The 22,046-nt window shown below is 24.9% G+C and overlaps 1 protein-coding gene across 1 annotated transcript in view; it reads left to right on the forward strand.

The window, feature by feature from the left end:
• Positions 1-22,046, forward strand: part of LOC129610350 (sodium- and chloride-dependent glycine transporter 1-like) — a 56,887-nt gene that overhangs the window by 8,853 nt on the left and 25,988 nt on the right. The window contains exons 2-5 of the mRNA XM_055522906.1: positions 16,504-16,795; positions 17,601-17,735; positions 18,379-18,522; positions 20,201-20,423. Coding sequence (XP_055378881.1) covers positions 16,504-16,795; positions 17,601-17,735; positions 18,379-18,522; positions 20,201-20,423 — 794 coding nt within the window. The remainder of the gene's footprint in view (positions 1-16,503; positions 16,796-17,600; positions 17,736-18,378; positions 18,523-20,200; positions 20,424-22,046) is intronic.

A 22,046-nucleotide genomic window follows, 5' to 3' on the forward strand; every position in this document is an offset into this window, starting at 1 on the left:
TACTCGTATGACCATTATCATTTAATTTTAATTTTAATATTTTCATAATCATTGTATTCGGCCGTAATCGCCATATAAATTGCTATATGATAAACATCTAATGATTTATAATTATATTATTCAGAATCTAATTGAAAAAAAAACACCCAAGTTTTTTTTCTACTGTTAAGATAATCTTATCTAGTATCGACGATAACAATGCGAAATAAAAATGTTTTTATTAATCTAATCAATAAAAAAAGAATAATGTGTTTGACAAGTACCAAAGCACTTACAATTAAAAATATTGTAGACGGCATAAATATTATTTTGCAATTTGTTTAGCTACACATAGTTTTTAATATTGATTTTATAAATTAACATAAATGCTTAGATACTCAAGTTTAGTGTTATAATTTGACTGTACTCACTGTTTTACAATTTTTATCATGTTAAAAGCTCAAAAATTTCCTTTCATGTTCTCTTTCCGTTTATCTATCGAATAAACTCTCTCTCTCTCTCTCTCTCTCTCTCTCTCTCTCTCTCTTGGTTTTTGATATGTTGTGAAGGAAAGTTGGAAATTGAAGTATAAAGGTTGTTCAATATGTTGAACAATTTATAATAGAGTAATAATATTATTATAGATCGTTTAAGGTCAATCGCGGTCAAAAGTTTTAACTAATATAAAAATATACATGCAAACATAATGTATATGCTATGTACACATTCATGTATAATTTTTGAATTATAAATTTATTATGAAGATGTATAATAATTACAACTTTGCATACACATACATTTTTTGTTTATGCACATTTTAGGTGGATGCATACTGTAAATGGAAAATTTTGTGTAAATATTACACACTAATTCCGATTTAAATTACATAAGTCAATTTTAAATAAATTAACACAATATTTTATTTACATGTTATGTGATACTCGATAGATAAATTTTTATGTGAATGTTAAAAAGTTTGTGTGCCTATTCATTTTATTATTAATTGAAAATGTATTTTTGAGGTGATGTTAATATAGTTACAAGTTACTAATTGAAATAGATTTTATTTCAGGCTTATTACTTTGTTATAATAAATTCAATATTTTTATAATTTTGTTTTATTGATTATATACTCGTATTTGGGAAAGGGAGTATTATGTTACCTGTACATTATTAAAAATTAACATTAATAATCAATTTGGATTTTCTTTACAGAGAGATGATTTCTATGTAACATTGTTTTTCTCACTAATAACGTTATTTAAAAGAGCTGATTCCTAATCAACTTTCATAATAGTAACATAATGATAATAAATTGCATAACACAATAATAGTAGCAAATATATGAAGTTGAGAATTTCATTTTTTAGTGTATGTATTGAAATGACTCTCATAATTTTGAAACTGGCATTCAATAATATGAAGTTGATATTAATAAATAGATTTTTTGAATCAATAATAAATTATTTTTAATTAAATATTATATTATATTATATTATGTATTATTTTGTCAGGTTTACAGCTGTTTTGAGCCGATAATAATATTAAATGTTATTGTTTGAGTAAATTAGCATAACAGTTACGTACCTTTATTATAACTTATTCAAATTATCAAATAATAAATTCTATACCAATATTATTAATTTTATTGTTATATAACAATGATATTTTTAAAGGTCAATGATAAATACAAATAACTAAAATTTTTAAATTTTGATAATATAGCTACTTAATTTTCGAATGATTTTGTTTTATAATGTCCATCTACTTCAACAGATACTTAAAATAAAATATTGAAAAATTAATAATCACTAGAGTGTCATTGATTTTAGAAATTTTTATCATAATTTTTTTTCACTTAGCACTTTTCCAAAAAGAATTTCCGTCCGTCCGTGGACATGTTTTCAAAACTTCTACAAATTGTTCAATATGTAAGAAAAGTAGTGGATGCCTTCTTCCACCGCGGTTTCACGGTACCCATTTTTCTACTATGATATCGTTTTTCTTCTAGATGTCAGTTTAGAGGAATCCAAAATCTTAGCAGATTTTAAATACTATAATAAATAATTTATTCTGTTGGAAGAATTTTTTTTTGTATCTCCACTACCTCTGAATATACCGCCTCTTGAAATTTGAAAAACTTTAATTTTTAGTACCTTATGTTTTTGAAACTGCAGGATTTTTTGCAAACTTCTATAAATGCAAAAACCTAGCTGTAAATACCGTGCCATTAAAAAATATAATTATTATCTTAACTCACACAATTAACCGTTAAATTCGAGCATTATTGGAACATTGATCATTTTAAAATTATGCATGTCTTGATCACCCTAAAAGTATGCAATCTGTGAAATATATTCGTATATGAATGAAAGTAATTTTAGTAGTATTTTGGTAATATCGAACCTATATTATTTTTGAAGGAAAAAATGCTGCACTGAAAACAATTCGTTTGGCCCTACTTTATTATTATTTTAAATTGATTTTTTAATATTTTTTGTGTGTTATGTTAAGATAATTTCTATTGTCCTTCAGGTCGGGCTACTAGACATTGTTCAATATTATTTAAAAAAAAAGATATTTCTTTTCAATAAAAATATTGAACACGTGTCAGTATAACATAAATACTTTTAGATAGGTTGTTCGTTATTTTTGGCAATTTATTGTTATGATATAGAAAATTAATAATGGTTATTTTTTGTGATAAGGATTTTTTTTTTAAATTAATTCATTAAAAATTTGTTAAATAGAGATTATAAAATTTGTTATTGCAGACGTATTCGTGCGAATATAAACGAAGCTTTGTTTTCTTATATAATTACTGATATGGTAGCACCCTTTCTGTTTTTAATTCAAAATTTTAAAATTAATAGTTTGTGTCTTTTCTCAGTATAAAAGTGTGAATAAAATGAAAGTTGATTTTTCAATATTGTTGCAAAAATGTTCAAAATTTATTGATATAGGTGTGTAATTATAGTAATCTGACAGATTATAGACCTATAAAATTTAATAAGATAAAATTTTGCTCCTTTATCAATATTATTGTTTAAAAACACTTTTTCATCATTTAAATATTTGAATTTAAATTTAAAATAAAAAAGCTATAAAATGGGGAAATACATTAAACTTAAAATATAATGCAAAATTTTACCTTGAATATAAAATTTTCAACATTATAAAATTGAGATTTTATAAAATTTGAACCCATTAACTTTTACTGTTTTCTTTGTAAATATTTTTAGAATTTAAGTAGAATTTCTTCTTTTTATATTATTTTGTATCGCAAATATTAACTCTGTGCATGATTTTTTTCATATGAGTTTTATAGTATAAAAAATACATGTACGAATAGTCACATACACATAATGCCCTATGTTTATATACTTTATTGTGTACATTTTAGGTTTCTCTTTTAAAAATCATGTTATGGAGAGATTATTATTCACTTCATATAACCCACGAATTTTATTTAATATTTACCTTATTTACACGCGTATACGCCGTACATATTCATATTATATAGAGTATTGTTCTTTTATACACATTATAACCTTAACTTTTCATATAATGTGGGGTATATCAATATTGTGAAAAGAAAATCACGTATATCAATATTTGTCCACATATTTTTTTTTTCTTATTTTTTTTGGTTTTTGTTCTATGGTAAAACTGACATTTTTTTTTCTTTTAATTTCAAATTTATATATAGAAAATTTGTATATATGTGTGAATATTTTGTTCAAGTATAAGAAAATATTCTTGCATAACCAAGAATGTTAGAGAGGATGTATAACGTGTGACATTTTCTAAAAGGTTTGTAGAGAAAAGAACAAGTAAAATGTATTTTTTATGTGTGTATTTGTGGAAAAATTTTCCAAGCTTTACCAATATGAAGACATTCTTGATTGTTGTTTTTTTGTTTTGTTTTTGCTGCTTAACATGTGAAAAAGGTTTTTCTACTTCAGTATAATAAATACGAAATGAAAAAATATTGAAATTTTATTAAACATAATGTTAAATTTAATATTTACTTTTAGCTATATTCAAATACATTTGCGGTGTAAGTTAGTTGAATTCCAGTTTATGTTCTGTAATTTTTGAATATAAACTTATTTCAAATATAAAATAAAGCCTATATCTACAAGAAAAAAATTTGGTATAATTAATAATTTGTAAAAATAGTGAAATACTTAAAGTTTGAACATAATATACCTAATATGTAGGGGTTAAATACTATAGGAGTTTGTTTAATTTGCTTATAGGCATCAAAACATTTACTTCTCTTTAAGTATTATTTTGATATATTGAATATGTGTTTGTATACCTACATATATGTGTATTTATTATAACCATTATAATAATACTATATAACAATAGTAAAAATAAGTATAAAATGAGAGTCCATAAATAACCATTTTGATATTTTGAAGTATATTTTCATGGCAGGATATTTTTGTATAAAGAATTAATTCTCTTAAGGAATAAAAAGTTAAAATCGACGGATCTTGAAAATCTAAATTCAGAGTAAAAAGATTTTTATTTTATATTATCATAAAGTAGGTACTTTCGATATAAAAGCTAATTCATAGAATTTGGTTTTGTTTTTTTCAGTGAGCTTATGTGCTTATGTATTATGCATTTAGATATCTCGTTAAGATCAAATATCGAAATTTGTTTTTTTTTCAATTTAAAATTTGCATTTAAATCTTAGTAGACGGTACAAGATATTATGCTTAAATAAAATTAACTTCTAGCTTTATTAAAATGCTAAAAATGCTAAGGTTCATTGAACTGTTGTAAGGCTCTCTCGTTTTGATACTGCCAGATCCACAAAATCATCCGCCTTTGCAAGAATCTGGCCGGGCTTCTTAGAAATCAATTAGAATCTCAGACATTTGAATTTTCTTAACAATTCTATTTAAATAATTGTATTTTTCATTGTAACTTTAAATTCTATTTATAAGCTTTTTATTGGACAGTTTATTTTATTATATAAATTCAATAAAAATGCCGTTGAAAATTCATTTCAAATCGAACATCATTATCTTACTCAACGACATTAACATTAATATTATAGTTTTACATAACGAGCCACAATTTTTTCATAAAATTTTAAATGGTTTTCGGTATATTACTTTAACACATAAATCTATCAAGATGTATTTTTATGTTATATTTGTTTGAGGAGAGGGGAAGGGCTATACAAAAAAAAAGGTGGATAAATAGTAGTATATATAGGGAAACAATGAAAATATATTATGAATATGTCAGTGTTAAGAAATTTGGCTATAAATCACGAAAATCTGACAAAGTTTACGGTTTTATTTTGTTGAAGTTGTGATTTTTGTTTAACTTATTTTGTATAAAATTCTTGGTAAATATATAAAATAGAAGAAGAAAAACAAAAAGAAAAAAAAAAAGAAAGAAAAAAGTAGAATCCAGGACATAAACTTAAAAATAATTTAAGTATGTTTTTAATGTTTGTCTATGGGTTTCTTTCCTCTTTTTGTTTTTCCTTTGAATTTTGTTTTATGTTATAAGAAAAAAGGACATTTTAAACGCGAAAATAATTTTTATGAATATTAAATTAGTTAGAAATTTTATTTTAAAACATAAAGAAACAAACAAAAATGGAAATTGTCAGGATACAAAAATCATACCGTTATTATTGTCAAAGATAAACTCAAATTTTGCGTATTTTTATATTATACACATACAAACATAAGTACTATACTGAAAATGATTGATGTCTTTGATAAAATTATCAAAAATATTGTATATGAATAAATAAAACGTTTTTCAATAAATTTTCTTCGAAAAAATTAATGTTTTTTAAAAATTTCTTGTTTAATTAGAAAACAAAATAAAAAAAATTCAAATAATCATCGGAGACTGGCTATGGTGAAGTTTATATAATTAATATGAATACTAAACTTCGGGACTTAAATATCTTAATTTTAGAGCAAATGAAAGAAATTAGTACTTAAATAAATGCATTTAAAGAGTGTACTGGCAGTAAAATAAGGCAAATTTTTGTGTTTCTTCGTGTTACTTGTATGGAAGACAAATTTTGAAAAATGTTTAAAGAATCACTGTAAAAAGATAATAATGTAGAATAAATTAAAATTAACAACTGCCTAGAAAACCAAATGAATGTGTATACGATGCCTGTATATTAGAAAAAGTCTAAAAATTTAAAAACATTTTTCCGAATTTCAAAATTTTGTTTGGTAGAGACAAAAATATTTGGTAAGAAATCTTTATTCTCTTAATAAATTACTGCTGCTATGTTCCAAATAAATTAATTAATCCTAAACATTTGCCAACCAATATCGTAAATTTTGACCAAAAATTAAATTTTTTGCATTATTTAAATTTAAAATCTAAAATTATTTTTTATTACTTTACTATTGAATTTTCATGAATATTGATGTAATTCTATTGAAATATAAATGTGATTAAAATTTAACAACAATTTCTTATATACAAAATTGTCGATTAGGGTGAAATTGACCTTCAATAATATAACAAATAAAATTGAAGAATTTAATATAATTTCAAATAGATATTTTTTTTTATTAGACATCTGCCAAAATGTCAGAGTTAATTTAATTTTATATTTTTATGAATTTTATGACATTTGATATTCATATTATTTGATATTTGATAAAAAATAACTGTTCGAAATGAAGGATAAATTATTTATAAATAATGTTAAACTTATGACATATTTCCAATAAAGAATGACGTGGAATTTGTAAGAAGTGTAACCCTTTTTTTGTACAAATTTTATTTAATAAAAATTAATATTCTAATATTGAAGATTAAAAATGTATGAGATTGACAGTTTTTTTTTATTAAAATATTGCGTTTGTAATCTTGTATAATTGTATATGATAAAATATAGATTTGTACTATAATTATGTAGTTTTCTCAATAGCATTCTCAGGTTCAATAGAAGTGTCATCATTATTATGGGGAAGAGATTACTTATAATTGTTTGTTACTAAACTAAAATTACTGTCGGTCCCCAGTAATTTGATGTTCACACATGACTAGCTAAATTTAATTTGGCATGTCATGAGTGAACATCAAATTTCCTACAACATTACTTAAACAGCCCGCTTTCAATAAGTAGAATCAAAAAATAGAGTACTAAAATCAATTTTAGTTACGGGGTCTAATAATTTCTAGGTAGCGTGGCTTATATTTTTAACACCACTTCTAAAGCAAAATTTTTTCAACATGGATGAAGTATGCAAAAATCTCATACTTAAATGCACTAAAATTAATGGATTTAAAGTTTTATTTGTATAGAAGTTGTAGTTTCTTCTTTCTTATAGTCGTGTCATAATAAATTTCTTGTAACCAGATTTCAACCATTATTTGGACTAGAATTTTAATTTCTTACACAATAATTTAATGATATGAATACTGGCTGTCCGGTGTTGCAATTGTCGTGGGTAGAGTTTCCTTAGTTTTCGCGAACTGTATAATGTTGTCTAATTTATTTGGGGATATCTCCAGTTTTATACTTGTGACAAAAATATTAAAGGCGGGAGCGTGAGGAGGCTACAATAAGACGCGAATGACTGCGGTAGCTTGGAGGATGTGCTCTGTAGCCCCATTCAGTTCTCTTGGAATCTATTAATTTAGTGATTTGGAATTACAAATGGCAGTTTTAATTTAATTCGAATCTTAAGCAAGGATCAGTCTTATTATTTTCAAGTTCAGGTGAACTTGTTAATTCTTTTAGGATGCGTTAAGACATTTGAAAACCAAAAATAGTTTTGAAATTTAAAATTAAATTTAAATCTGGTCAGACGACGGAGTATAATTGAAAAAATGCTGTGAATTTTTATTTGATCAAATTTAAAATAAGAAATAATATTCAATATTCAAATTGTCTTTAAAATTTTGAAAGGACTTCATTGGTAACTATCTCTTTTCTATTTCTATTTTACTTTCAATTATTTTGCACATTCTTTGTGTCCACTTAACCGACCAATTATTCAAATTATTTTTTAATTAAAATCTACTCATTTTTTTTCAGTTTTATTTTTATTAAATGCAATTATTCCTCTTCAATTTGAAATTTTTCAAAAATTGACTTTCCTATTAATTGAATTTTCTTCCTTTTTTTCTTTATTTTTCTGTTTTTTTTTTTTAAGGAATACTGCCACTTCAACACTATTTTCTATGAATACCAATATAAGGATAAGATGTAAAGCAAGAAATCACCATGGAAAAATTTTTCCAATTTTTTAATTATTTTTGTGTTTTTTCCTCTCTCGATCCCTTTAATCTTTTGTGTTTCTTTTAAGAAGTGGAAAATTAATAATTTTATTTTTGTTTTATTTTTAAAGAAAATCTTTCGAAAACCTATAAAAATAGAAAACAATATTTTTTTTCTCGTCCTTTTTGTTTTTTTTTATAATAATAGAAAAGGATTTTCAATAAAATTCTTAAAAAGCAAAAAGAAAAATTGCTGAAATTTTCTGTTTCATGAAGTCTTCTGTAGGATTTTTATATTTAATAAACCTAATATTTTTCCAAAATGTTACATTGAGTACAGTCTGTTGCTTGCTTATCATATTGCAATCAGCTCTTATGCCATTTTCAATAATTTTGAGACTTGGTCGGTCGTTTAAAACAATTTTATTCATGAATATTAATTTTATTGGAAATTGGGCTCCATTATGAAAGAAAATGCAAACTTCTAATATACTTACGTAGTTGTTGGTCGCATTGCATTTAAATCATAGCATTCTAATTTTCAATCTACATAGCATTCTAATTTTTTCCCTTCTGGCGACATATTATATTGATATATGAGAAAAATTGAAAGAATAATCAATAATAATGTTGGAAAAAATCAGGAAATCAATGAAAAAATATTTTTAAAACATATAAAATGCATCCTTTCAATTGTGATTTTTCATATTTTCCAGTTTATATAAAAAAAATTTAGATGGTTTACTTTGTATGCGCTATATCCTGTTTTTCAATTCTATATACATATATACGATATAATATTATGAGCATAATATTTAAATAAGATGAGAATGAAATGTAAAACAAATTTCTAGGAATTCATTTTCTTAAATGCATAAAATTACATTTAAAAATTTAGTTGAATGTCATTTAAATCCGATAAACACTAAAATAAAATTAAGATATTTCAAATTTTAGGATGGTTTTATTTGAATTTCCTATGGATATCTGAAGATTTAACAGTTAAAATGTAAAGTAGGTTACATTTCACTTAACGTAGATCTCTCTAAACTCGGCGTATAGGTCTCATTTAAAAATTGCAAGCGACAAATAATGTTTAAATTTAAAATATTGAAGAAATCTTTATAAAATTACACGAAATGGATTTTCTATAATTTGTACAATTTGGCTGATAGCTCTCTATATTTTTCTGAAATCGTTTAAAGGGTTAAGATTTGAATGCTCCTATGAAGGTGAGGTAAGGAGAAGAATTTGTTTTGTAATACAATTTTTCTTTTTTTAGAATTTGCAAGGTGCATTCCGTCATTTAATCTTGTTTTATATTTTTTGTTTCACCTTCAGCGATATTTTAAAGATTTACGTTTAGAGATGAAATCAATATTTTTTTCAATATTTGCCTCTCTTTCTTAATATTTATATTTATGCTATTTGATTTGGTTTTTTGTTCTCGTTAAGAGATATAGAAAAAATGGAGAATTTTTAAATTTTTTTATATAAAATTTTAAGATAAATTTTATAAAACTACGTATTTAATATTTTGTATGGTAGTGACAGAATAGATGCACATTATTTGTGAATTTATTATGAATTTATTTTAAGGTAATTTATGAAAAAAATTTTACAAATTTATGAAAAAGGTTATAAATTTTTTGAAGAAAATTGTGATAAAGAGAAAGATTTTTACAAGATTTCATTGCATTTTTATCGTACATAGTTTAAAAAAATTTGGTTCAGGAAAAATAATGTTACGTAACGCTGCGGGAAAGTAAATGAAAATGTGAACTTTATTCAAATCCAAAGATCTGTTAGTTTTTTTTTCAAACAAATTGCAATAGCAATCAAGATTGAAGAGATCATTATTAAATTTATATAAACTGTCATGTGGCGTTTTACGTTCAACGCTAGAGTATGTTGATAACATAAACATTTTCGATTAAAATTTTTCGTGATCAAGTTTCGCATTTCAATAAAAAGTTCTTATTATAATTTTGTATGGAATTTTCTTACAGACTAACATGCTTTTGTCCAGAGAAGTTTTAACTCATTTTATATTATAATTTTTTCTATAATTTAAAACTTAAAAAATATTAATCTCATTCATAATGCTATTTATAAAAGGTTCGAACAAAAATTTATTAAAAGACAAGAACGAAAAAATCTTGTACAAATCCTTTTGTACAACTTTCGACTTTCTGTGAAGATTTTAAAATATTGTTTTACTTTCTATTATAAAAGTTCATCAAAAAAATTTTCCCGTATCAATGCTTTCATTATAAATATTAAAATTATTAATTCATGAGAAAGGATTTCTCGTACACATTCTTGCTTACACACATTTAGGAAAAGTAAATTAATTAAAATGATATTGAGAAAATTAAAGACAGATTTCTTCCGAATTAGTTGATATTTTTGTGCTTTTTAAAAAAAATTATAAGAAAAAATTTTGTAATATTACTTTGCATACATAAAGAGTAAAAAGGATTCTTTTAATCAATATTAGTTTTTAATTTATCCGAGATATGTGATTATAAATTATGTTTTTTGTAGTTAGTTTGAAAATATTTTCATATGAAATGAAAAAAATCTGATGTGGTCAGCACATAACCGACCGCGTTGTGTATTGTCTAGTTAAATGAAAGTGTTACAGAATATTATAAAAATGTCTGTTAAATATTTCTTTCCAATTTTTAGGACATTAGTAAGCTTATAGTTAACATACTTAGAAAAATGTAAATTTGGCTCTTAGTAGAGTTTCGCTTTGTGCTACCCGAATTCCTTGAAATGCTCGCCAGTTAGTTTGGGTAACAACCAGAACTCAAATATCAAATTTCAAGAAATTCCATCAATTTGTTCTGTGGATATGGTGAAAAATGTAAAATCGGCCCGCAAATCAGTTCTCGAGCCCTGATCTTTCCAAAAAAGTTATATGTTCATTGCTTTAATATGAGGAATTCATATATTAAATTACAATGAAATCGGTTGATTATTTCTCTTTATATACACAAAAGTGTATGTTTGGCCCATAGTAAACGTCTAGTTGCCGATGCCTGATCTTTCCAAAAAATTTACATGTTCATTGTTTTAATACGGGGAATTTATATATTAAATTTCAATGAAATCGGTTGATTATTTCTTTTTATATACACAAAAATGTATATTTGGCCCGTAGTAAAGGTCTAGTTGCCGATGCTTGATTTCTTCTAAAACATACGAATTTTTGCGGACGGGCGAGCTGAGCTTATATATAAAATTTCAAGTAAATCGGTTGAATACTTTCTTCAAAACGTTCAAAAATGTAAAACAGGCCCGCTAAAAAGTGCAGTTCCCGAGGCCTGATATATACCAAAAGTTGATCGATCCGTCCCATGGTGGAAACAAACTTACATATAAAATTTCATCAAAATCGGTTCAGCCGAACTTGAGATACACGCGTGCACACACAGACCGACAGACGGACAGACCGACAGACCGACAGGTTGCTAAAAATAGTTTATTTATACTTCCCTACTATGGAGAAGTACGTTCTCACCGAAAACTCGATATGCAAAATTTGTTGCCATCACATAACCTACCTATTGTTTACACAATACGGTCGGTAAAAAATTATTCTAAAAGGGCATATTTTATATACACGTATGTGTGTGTATGTGTAAAATAATATTTTCGTTTCCTATTTTTCATTTTCTTAAAAGATTTTCATCAGCTTGTTTTTTCTTTCGTATTCCGTTTTTTATTTCTTCTTGTCGATTTCTTAATTTTCAATTTCTTCATTTACAAAAAGGAAAAGAAAATTAATCAATTGATATGCTTAATGAATTTGTTTTTCAACATTTTCTCTATCATTTTTTTCTTTTATTATTATTGTTTTTCTCAAATTATATGATAAAATAATATTTTTAAAAGGAATTGAATTAATAAATGAATTTTCAATGATGTTTCATTAAAATTACTAATTGGTTTAATGGAATTTTTATAATTAATATTTTATAAATTTGTTAGCTTTGTTCTTTCTATCAGGCGTATGAAAAAGAAAAAACACGTGGAATCTATTAAATTTTTGAACTCGAATAGATAACATTGAAAAAATTCATCAACTTCGATAATTTTTAAATTATACTTACTCGTTCCTTTGTATAAAATCATTTGTACAAGCTTCATTTATATACTAACTTTGATAAAAAAGCTTACAATAACCATTTAGACATTTCCAAGTTTAATAGAGTGCAAAAATCTGAATCTGCACGAAAATTTGATAATTTAAATCTTTGCGAAGTTTAATCCAATATTCTAGCTAAATATTTAAAGTCCATTTTTGATATATATCAAAACGATCAATGATCATTTTGAAAGCAGTTTAATTATTTTAATATTTCTAGCCATACATTTTGTTTCATGTCTATTTTAATACTTTCAGGTTTTTGATTCTGAGGAAGAACAGAATCAAGTATACTAAAACTTAAAAGATCTACTTTTGTATTTACTTTATTTATTCAGTTCTGTATAAAATCCTTTTGTCACAATAGAGAAGATTTACTGTTCTTAAGTGCAAGAATCATTGAGAAGTTTGTTGTATATCGTATTATAATATCGTAATTGTTATCCTTATATAACAAACAAAAAATATTTTTGTAAATTTTTCAAAAAAAAAAATATGGGCAAAAAAAACAACTGATTTATTTTTCATTTTGATCGTTGTTACAAAATCAAAACTTATGTCCTGTCCTACGCATATAAACGCGTCCATGGTATTTAGATTTCTAAAAAAAAAAATAAATAAACTTTTACTATCTTCCTTAGTTACATAAACTAGAAATAGGATTCCATATTTTTTTTTCATTTGGCTCGTGTATACAAAAGTTAAAACTTCATTGTAAATATTGTCTTTTTTTTTACCCTTTTGGAATAAAAATAAAAAGCATATATGACTGACAGGTTCTAGGTCTGATTTGTTTTTTTTGGAAGAAAAAACGAAAAAACATCAAAAGCAAATAAAATTTCATTTAAAAAAGAGTAAAAGTAAAAACTTTTGACTGAAATCTCCTTTCAACTTAGAAAAAGATTGAAACTAACAATTATTTTTTTTTCTCTTTCAGTGTCTTTATCTGTCAACAGCACACTGCATAAAAAATTAACACTATAACGAAAAAAAAAACAAAGAGAAACAGTAAAAGAAATATTTTTGTTGTTCTTTAAATTTCTAATAAACAAAATTGCTTATGGTAATGTTTAGTTTTCTGATAGCTACACAAAATACAAGCCACCGTATCGTACTCAAAATAAACATTTACCACCCCCCTTTTTTATTTTTGCATTTTTGCATAAATATTTTCTGTATTGAAATTTGTAAAAATTTGTTTTTTTTTTTTTAACATTTGAATCTGACCCAAAATCTAATAGGAAAAAAAATGTCGCCACCGGGTTGCTTTTCAAACTCTCAACTTCAGATTCTTTTAATGTTGTATTATAGATTTTTATTTCTTGGTAATTATAATGTAGAATATTAGAATATATATATTTTGGAGTGCCAGTATTGTAAAATAATTTTTCTAAAATTTTGCCATTTTCTAAAGCTTATGTGGATCTTATTCTGAACTGTTGAATTTTGCTGTTGCTTAAAAAGACCAAAAAGCGTAACAAATATTAGATTCAATAATTAGAAATGGGCAAATTAATAAAATATTGTTCCACAATTTCAAAATTTTAAATAGAATCTAAATTATAAGAATTACTTTATTTGTTTTGCCCTTCCCAGTTTAGAATTCTGCATTCGAAATAATGACTTTTTACTCTAATATATCTCTCAATGTCTACTATTAGCCAGGTAGCATATTTTAGGTTAGAATCAATTACTGTGATTGCTGTACATAATAATTCACTAGAAATAATAACTAAATTATTACCATCTAATTGTATTAAAATTGTCGAGAAAATTGCAAAAAAATTTTCGGTATTTTGAGTTTAACAATAAGTTTTTGGTTTTTTAATTTTTGTATTTCCGTAAACAAACGGATGTTTCTCTCTATCTGTCCCTTGATAGTTTTATTTACAAATCAATCAAAATTTTTTTTGTTTCTCTCTTTTTATTTCGTTCTTCTGAGTTGGTAGTAAACAACGAAAAATCATCTAAAATGCAAATGCAAACTTAAAAAAAAAGGCAAAAAAATATTCGGCTTTCTAAAAATTAGAAAAAAAAAAACGGAAAAAATATGTTATACTCGTATAGTTTTTTTCCTGGTCTTTTGTCGACATTTAGGAATAAAAAATAAGGATAACATGCCGCTGAATATTTGAAAAATTCCAAAACATAATGGAAGAAAAAAAGAATCCGCGAGGAATAATCTTCATTTTTGATGCCTAGTTTTTTTGTTTTCCTAATTTTTATTCTATGTGATCTATTTCCATTTTATAAAAAAGTTTCACATTTAAAGGTTAATTTGATTTTGTCGGCCATTTTGTAATGTTTTTAAAGTTTTAAACTTTAACATGCCAGAAATTATTTTATTAAGATCTACATGTTTTTATAAAACTGCTTAATAGGTTAGTTGCTGTGTTTGTTTGATTTATTTCAGAAACAAAGTAAACAGGATTGAATAAAATAAAAGAATAAGGGAAGAAATCAGTAGCCTTAAAGATCTTCCAGTTTTTTAATTTTACAAACTCGCTCAAAATTCTGGAAAATCTTATAAGTACTTTATATCTATTTGGAAAATCCCTAATTTGAATTTAATTTAAATTTTATTAATTGAAACTGTAAACAATGAGCCCTTTACCTCTTTTGATAAAACCTATATTTTTAACTAGCAATTCTTATAATGATTATTTGAAATGAATTTTGTTCAAATTCATGTGCTGTTAAGGTTTCGATACCTTAGAGTAGAGATTATCAAATTGTTTTCATTTGTAATATTTTTAGATTGTTTACTAACAGAGTAGGTTTAACAGTAATTTTGGAATTTTAGATTTAGATAGTAACTAGGATTACAATTCAAATTCCAGTTGGACACTTATTTTTTTTTTTGTTTGCATTGTTTCGAATAGTGAGCGTATATTGTAATGGAAAAAAAAGGATATGTAATTGTTTTTTCAGCTTTGAAGTATGTTCTCTTTTTGTTATTTTTATTTTTGACTCTATCATAATTCAATTTAACTGAATTACACCCATTTTTGCATTTTTGGAAGGTTTGTTTTACATTTTGTTTTTATTTTTTTTTGTATTTCAATAATATTTTCCGGTTTCCGCTTATTTTTGTTTGAGAGTTCATATTTTCAAAACGTAAAGTCATCAGAGGATTTTTAAATTTTAAAAAATTGTTATTGATATTGTGAAAATATTTCGAAAAATAGTTCAATTTTAGAAATTCTAAATATTTTTTATTTCCAAAAGAAAATATTTTTATTTGGATTTTAAGTTCAGTTGATTGAATTGAAAAAAATTTTTGTTTGGCGCATAAATTATCAAAACTATTTGGGAGTGACATTAAATTTAGACTTTATATAAAATATGATGAAAGAATTGTTTGTGTTTGGAATTGTATTAAAATTATTTCTAGTTGAATAGAATGTGTGAAAGAAACAGGTGACTTCCTTAATTGAATATTGCTGGTTTATAGTCTTAGATTGCTAAAATGTGGAAATTAAAATATGTTAAAATATTAAAGAATTACCAAGAATATTCATTAGGAAATTGAGGAAACCTTTCATTACATTGAATATGTGACAGGTTAATGGAATTTGTGTTAATGTATATTATAGATATTATGTATGATATACTAATATTTTCGATTAACAGACAATATGGGGCTTGTTTTAATCCTGGTTTGCATTTGAATTTTTTTTTTTCTGAAAATTATTTCTTCGGTTGGCTGAAACTCATAAAGTGAATGAGTTACAAAAAAAATTATTTTGAAACTAATTCCAGTAGGATGTACAAATATTTCACAGCACTATTTTTAAAATATAGAAAACATAGAATTGCAGAATTAGCTACGCAGACCTTTTAATTACTTATAAAGTTGCTGCTCTAAAAATACTCTCTTAATCAATTAATATGACATTATTTTAGCTTCCTAAGTTTGCCTAATAAGGTTTTAAATAGGCCTTACAGAAACGAATTTCATTATCCTTTTAAAAAGCGCAATAAAATTCAATTTACCCAAATACACTCAGTTTTTTTTTATTTTATAGGTCTTCCATTATCTCATTTCCTGTTTTTTTTTTTGGTAATACTTTAAGCTTTTTTTCTAATATTTAATTTTTTTTTCTATTTTTTTTTTTTGTTTACTTTTATAGGAAAATTCAATATTGTCAAATGGTTCAAGGCGATCAGTCAATTCAAATGGTTCAGTTGTAAAAACAACGACACCTATATCATCAAAACCATCATTAATAACATTAAATAAAGGCAATTCCATTGAACAAAATGGAAAATCTACTAGTGTACCTGATGGCACTACTATCATAGATGGAGAAAATCGTGGAAATTGGCAAAATCCAATTGAATTTATTTTAGCATGTATTGGTTATGCTGTTGGCTTAGGAAATGTTTGGCGATTTCCTTATTTAGTTTATCGCAATGGTGGAGGTATGTATATTATGTAACATTTTATACTCGTATCTATAATATAATTTTGTTGGTGTGGTACATCGAGCCTCACAGATACTTTCAGTTATAAAATGCTTTAAATTTAAAATATTCAGAAATATTTAATGCTCATGCACTCAAAAGTATTTAATTGAAAAAAAAAGATATAAATTGGAAAAGTCTTTATAGCACTATACTTTACGAGTAAGAACGACATATAAAGGTAACTAAAAAAATACCAGTAAATAATTTGCAACTACTAAAAAGAAGGTTAGAGGATTTGGACATAATTAAAAAAATTCTTTTTAGAATTTTATACATACAAATTAATTCTCAAAACGTATTTAGATTTTTATTAGAACTTCATAGAAGTGATAAAGATTGCGTGTGTTAGGAATGAGCAAGATTTTTTGGATAATATGTTTATTAATTCAATTAAGATTTGAATCCTTCCACGAATTGTCTAATAGAAAAAAGAAATATATTTATATAAACTTTGTTATCTTCCACAATGGGGGATTGTGGGTTCCTCACACGCAGAAGAAGGGAAATACTGGGGAACTACACGCTCACTTCGGCGCAACTGCGGTCCTCTCGGCAGACCTCTCAAGATATTCGAATTTATCAGAAGAAAGGGTCTGGAGGAGGTGTTGTAGGAGCGTATCCAAAACCTAGTGATCTAGCACTATAGATACTTTTATGCTAGTCGCGGTGCACTGTTACTCCGCCTCTATAATCTATAATCTATACAATCTACCTTCCACAATTCAATTTTAAAATTAATTAATTAAATTTTAATTTACAGGAGCGTTCTTAGTACCGTATCTACTTATGGTGTTCGTAATTGGTTTACCAATATTTTTAGCTGAATTATACATTGGACAGTATTCAGGTCTTGGACCAATAAAAGCTTATCATTATATGTCGCCTTTCTTTCAAGGTAAGAAAATAATGTTATCAAAATAAAATTTTTTAAATTACGTGTTTAGCCTATAATCAATATTGTCGCGTAAATTTTCATTTTGCACCCAATTTGATCTTAACTTGGTGTAATTCAATTCAAAAAATTTTTTCCATTTCCTTTAACTTTAGTTTAATTTTAAATAACGTTGTATGGGTTGTATAATTATGAGACCAAGTATAATGGTTTGATTTTCTTTACGGAAGATTTTAATGGACTGTGATGTTATAAAATATGATTCTTGTACGATGAAAAATATTTTTGTTTCATGACAATCATATGTTAATTGACTATGTATTCGAAAGTTTTTAATAGATTAATTATCCCGATCATTTCAATTCAGTTCTTTTTTTTGGAAAAACGCGATTGATTTGCTTTAATTTCAAAATTTTTTTGCATATTTGAGTTACAACCTACTAAATACTAATTACTATTTTAAAAACAATTTTTTATTTTGATATTATTTCCAAATTGCAATTGATATAAATAGTACATCCGACATATCATTCTTTTAAAATATAATGTTTCTTCGATTAATAATCGTATTACATTAAATTACTACACTTATATTACGATATTTTAATAAATTGTCAATTAAATTTATTTCAATTTTTTATTATAGGTCTTGGTTATTGTACACTTATAGTCATTACATTTGTTACAATCTATTATATGGTGATTATTGCATGGATTTTATTTTACTTTTTTGCATCATTTACAAGTGTATTACCATGGGGCTATTGTAACAATGATTTTAATTCATATCGTAAGTACATTTATATGATATTTTTCCTATATATTATAAAAAATCCTTGTTTCACATACAAAATGTACAACAAGAATATTATTTAATTGTCTCTTTTTTTCAAATTTTCTTATTTTAAAAGTAGAATAAAAGTATTTATTAAATTGAAAATAATAATTACAATTTCATAGACTTTCATAGAGAATAAAATTTTCCAAAAATTTTAATCGCATCTGTTATTAAATTTGAATAATATCTTTCATTGGAAGAAACCTCAAAAATCTATAAATATTATTGAATTTTATAATAATAGACAATGAAATTTTATTTTAAAATTTTTACATTATAGTTTCCTAATACCAATATTGTATTTAAATTATGAATAGATTACTTGTAAAAGTCATAAAATGAATATAAATTTAATTTAAAAAGTATAAAAGAAATATTTATTGTAAAAATTTTGTAATATTTCCAAAAATTGCAATTTCATATTAGGGTTTGTTCATTTGTTATATGTATGTATGTAACTATGTACTTGAAGTAAAATTTAGAATAGTGCCTAGATAATATAGGAATGTACTATGATTCCAAAAAATTTCAGTACACATACAATTTGCAAAGACGTTATTTTGTCCTACTCACTCAATAAGGCCGTCTTTAATTTCTGCCTGATACTAATTTGATGTTTTTTGATGCGTCTGTTATGCAAGTTCCCCAAGTACTCGGTCGTGACCACAAGACCTGGTGATTGGGGTTTTTAATTGCTTATAAAACACCGCTTCTAGAATTATTTTCCAGCAATGCTTTGTGTTATTGTCTTGTTGAAAAACAAAAAAATTTTTTTTTCATTTTTTCTAATTTGTTAATAGTGTCCTTAATGAATACCAACAAATACTGCAAAATATTTCATAATGTCAGATATATTTTCTTTATTGTATTCTGTTTAGCTTTCCCATAGTTTTTCATTACTGTCTGACAGTCTTCAAAAATATTATAATATTTTGATTCGTCACTAATTAAAACTTGCAATGTAGTAAAATGTTTGTTCGCAAAATTAAGTAATTTTCATTATTTTTATCACACTTGAATAAGTTTTTTCAATTTCTCGCAATGACCTACTTTGCAAAAATAGTGCCAGTACAATTTTCTTAGTTTCTACAGATGTCCTACTTTGATTATCTTTTTATTTTCATTGCCGGCTATTTTTTGATGTCGAAGGCCAGAAGACTGTTTTAGTGCTTAAACAATATGTAAAATAAATTCAGCCCCGATGTCCGACATAATCACTTATCTCGAATTTACTCACTCAGTTCCCTCTGTTAATCAATTATCTGACAAAGTTTTTCTTTAAGCTGTACGAGTATATTCTTAAAATGTCGTCTCAACCTTAGTCCATTACGTAGTCTAGCTTACTTAATAAAGACTCCCTGTGTTACAAATTCCCAATAAAATGTCATTGTCGAAAAATACAATAGAAAATAGTATTTATTCGGAACGGAATGAATTAAAAGAAAAACTATAGCATTAATTTCCTATAATAATTGAATTTTGATATAATTTACATTTAATAAACCTAAACAAATTACAATATTAATATTTAAATGCTTTTAATATGTATAAAGGTAGGTAGATTTACCTAAATATACCTACATACATTTTCTAATATAGTATTTAAAAATAATATTTAATTTTATTACAGAATGTTACAGCAGTTTAGAAGATAATTTTTGTAAGCAAAATAATACAGGAGATAAAATGGATCAATTATTTTATAGAAAAAACTGTACAACAATTGATAATATTTGCCGTGAAAAGAATTTTATTGGTCATAATGCAAGTTATTGTTTTAATGAATTTAATTCAACATTAATTCCATTAAAAGATGTTGCAAAACGTGTTCTAGCATCTGAGGAATATTATTAGTAAGTACAAAGCAATTTATTATTTATAATATTATTATTGTAATAGTATTGAAATAGTACAACGCATAATGTGGATAGATTTTTTATGAAATATAATATTAGTATTTGTTGCAATTACCTGGTTATTGAATTGCATGTAAATAGAAAATACTTGCCCCTAATAAAATTTTTAAGGGTATTTTTTATGTAACTATTAATATTTTTATATGAGTACATTTAGTTTTGAATGTGAGATTCATATGAATCAGGTGAATTTAATTACTGTTAACTGTTAAGAGAATATATTTATTACATTTAGTTAAAATCTTAAATTTGTGTTTGTTTTGTATTGTTATTGAATTACTATAGTGTAAATTAGTATGTATTCATATATTCAATGAATGTTCTAGTGTATTTGATTTATAGTGAATGTTTTTTGAATTAAATTTTAGTATTAATAAATTCTGACAAAATCTTAAAGATGCGTTCACTCCTCATCTCAGGTCAGGTAGGCAACAGAAATAAGTTTTAATTAAAAATTTTAATAATAATGGCATTAATTTTTTGTCTTTAAGAGAAGAAACTTAAATTAATCACATATTCAAGCCACATAATGATATTTCTTTTTATATTAAAGTATTATTATATGACTGTGACCTTAAATATTTCAGAACATTCATTATTTCTAAGAAAAACGAGAAATGTAATTTATTTTTTTTTTTCTTAGAACATTTTTATCTATTCGAGCTCTTTGAATATAAAACAAAACAGCCAAATGGCATATTATGTATAAAACTTTGATTTTTTTTTCTTGTATTCAAAAACACAATTTATTACGTATTCTATGAAATTTATAAATATCTAAGGGGTTTCTATCTACTTTAATAAAATTGTTTAGAATATAAACGGAAATTTCTTTTATGAACATTTTTTACTTTGTGGTTTACCAGTAACGATATTCGTTTGTATTTGAATAAAAATGTAGGAGCACTAAAAATATATTTTTATACTCTTACAAAAGTATGTTCCAATGGTATACTAAATTTGCTTCACCGTTTGTAACGATAAGAAATATTGGTCTGAGATATAGACATAGGTGTATATTTTTGATCATTGTCCGTCTGTCCATGCATCCGCACGTTCAAACGATAACTGAAATACTATAATTTTCTCACTTTAACAAAGTGTCGCAAATGATTTATAATTGTAAATGCCTAAACCCTATTTAAATTGGATAAAACTGCTGTACAATTTCGAAGTCAATTGGTCTTACATTATGGAAATTGTTGAAATTATAGTGAAAAATTTTGCATAAATGAATAAAAAACTAGGAGTACTTATGGAACAAGCAACACACAGCCCTTAAAGTAATGCATCCGTGTGGGGTATCACAGAGTTGTCACAGTGAACTCTGCCTATTCTCTATTTCTATACAATTATTGTACATACACGATTTCATATTAGATGAATATTGTGTATCTGTGTAGAAATTCATCAGAATTCAAAATCTCTGGTGGACTATATCCAAGAATAAATGTTGATTTCTCGTTGCCTAATCCGAAATAAATAAATTTTATTTAAGTTTTTGTTTTTGTTCATTTTTATAGCAATGTTTTATTGTTAAATTTTTTTTGAATTTTTTTT

The sequence above is a fragment of the Condylostylus longicornis genome, unplaced genomic scaffold (genome assembly GCF_029603195.1).
Source record: "Condylostylus longicornis isolate FDR11 unplaced genomic scaffold, ASM2960319v2 ptg000044l, whole genome shotgun sequence".
Classification (NCBI taxonomy): Eukaryota; Metazoa; Arthropoda; class Insecta; order Diptera; family Dolichopodidae; genus Condylostylus; species Condylostylus longicornis.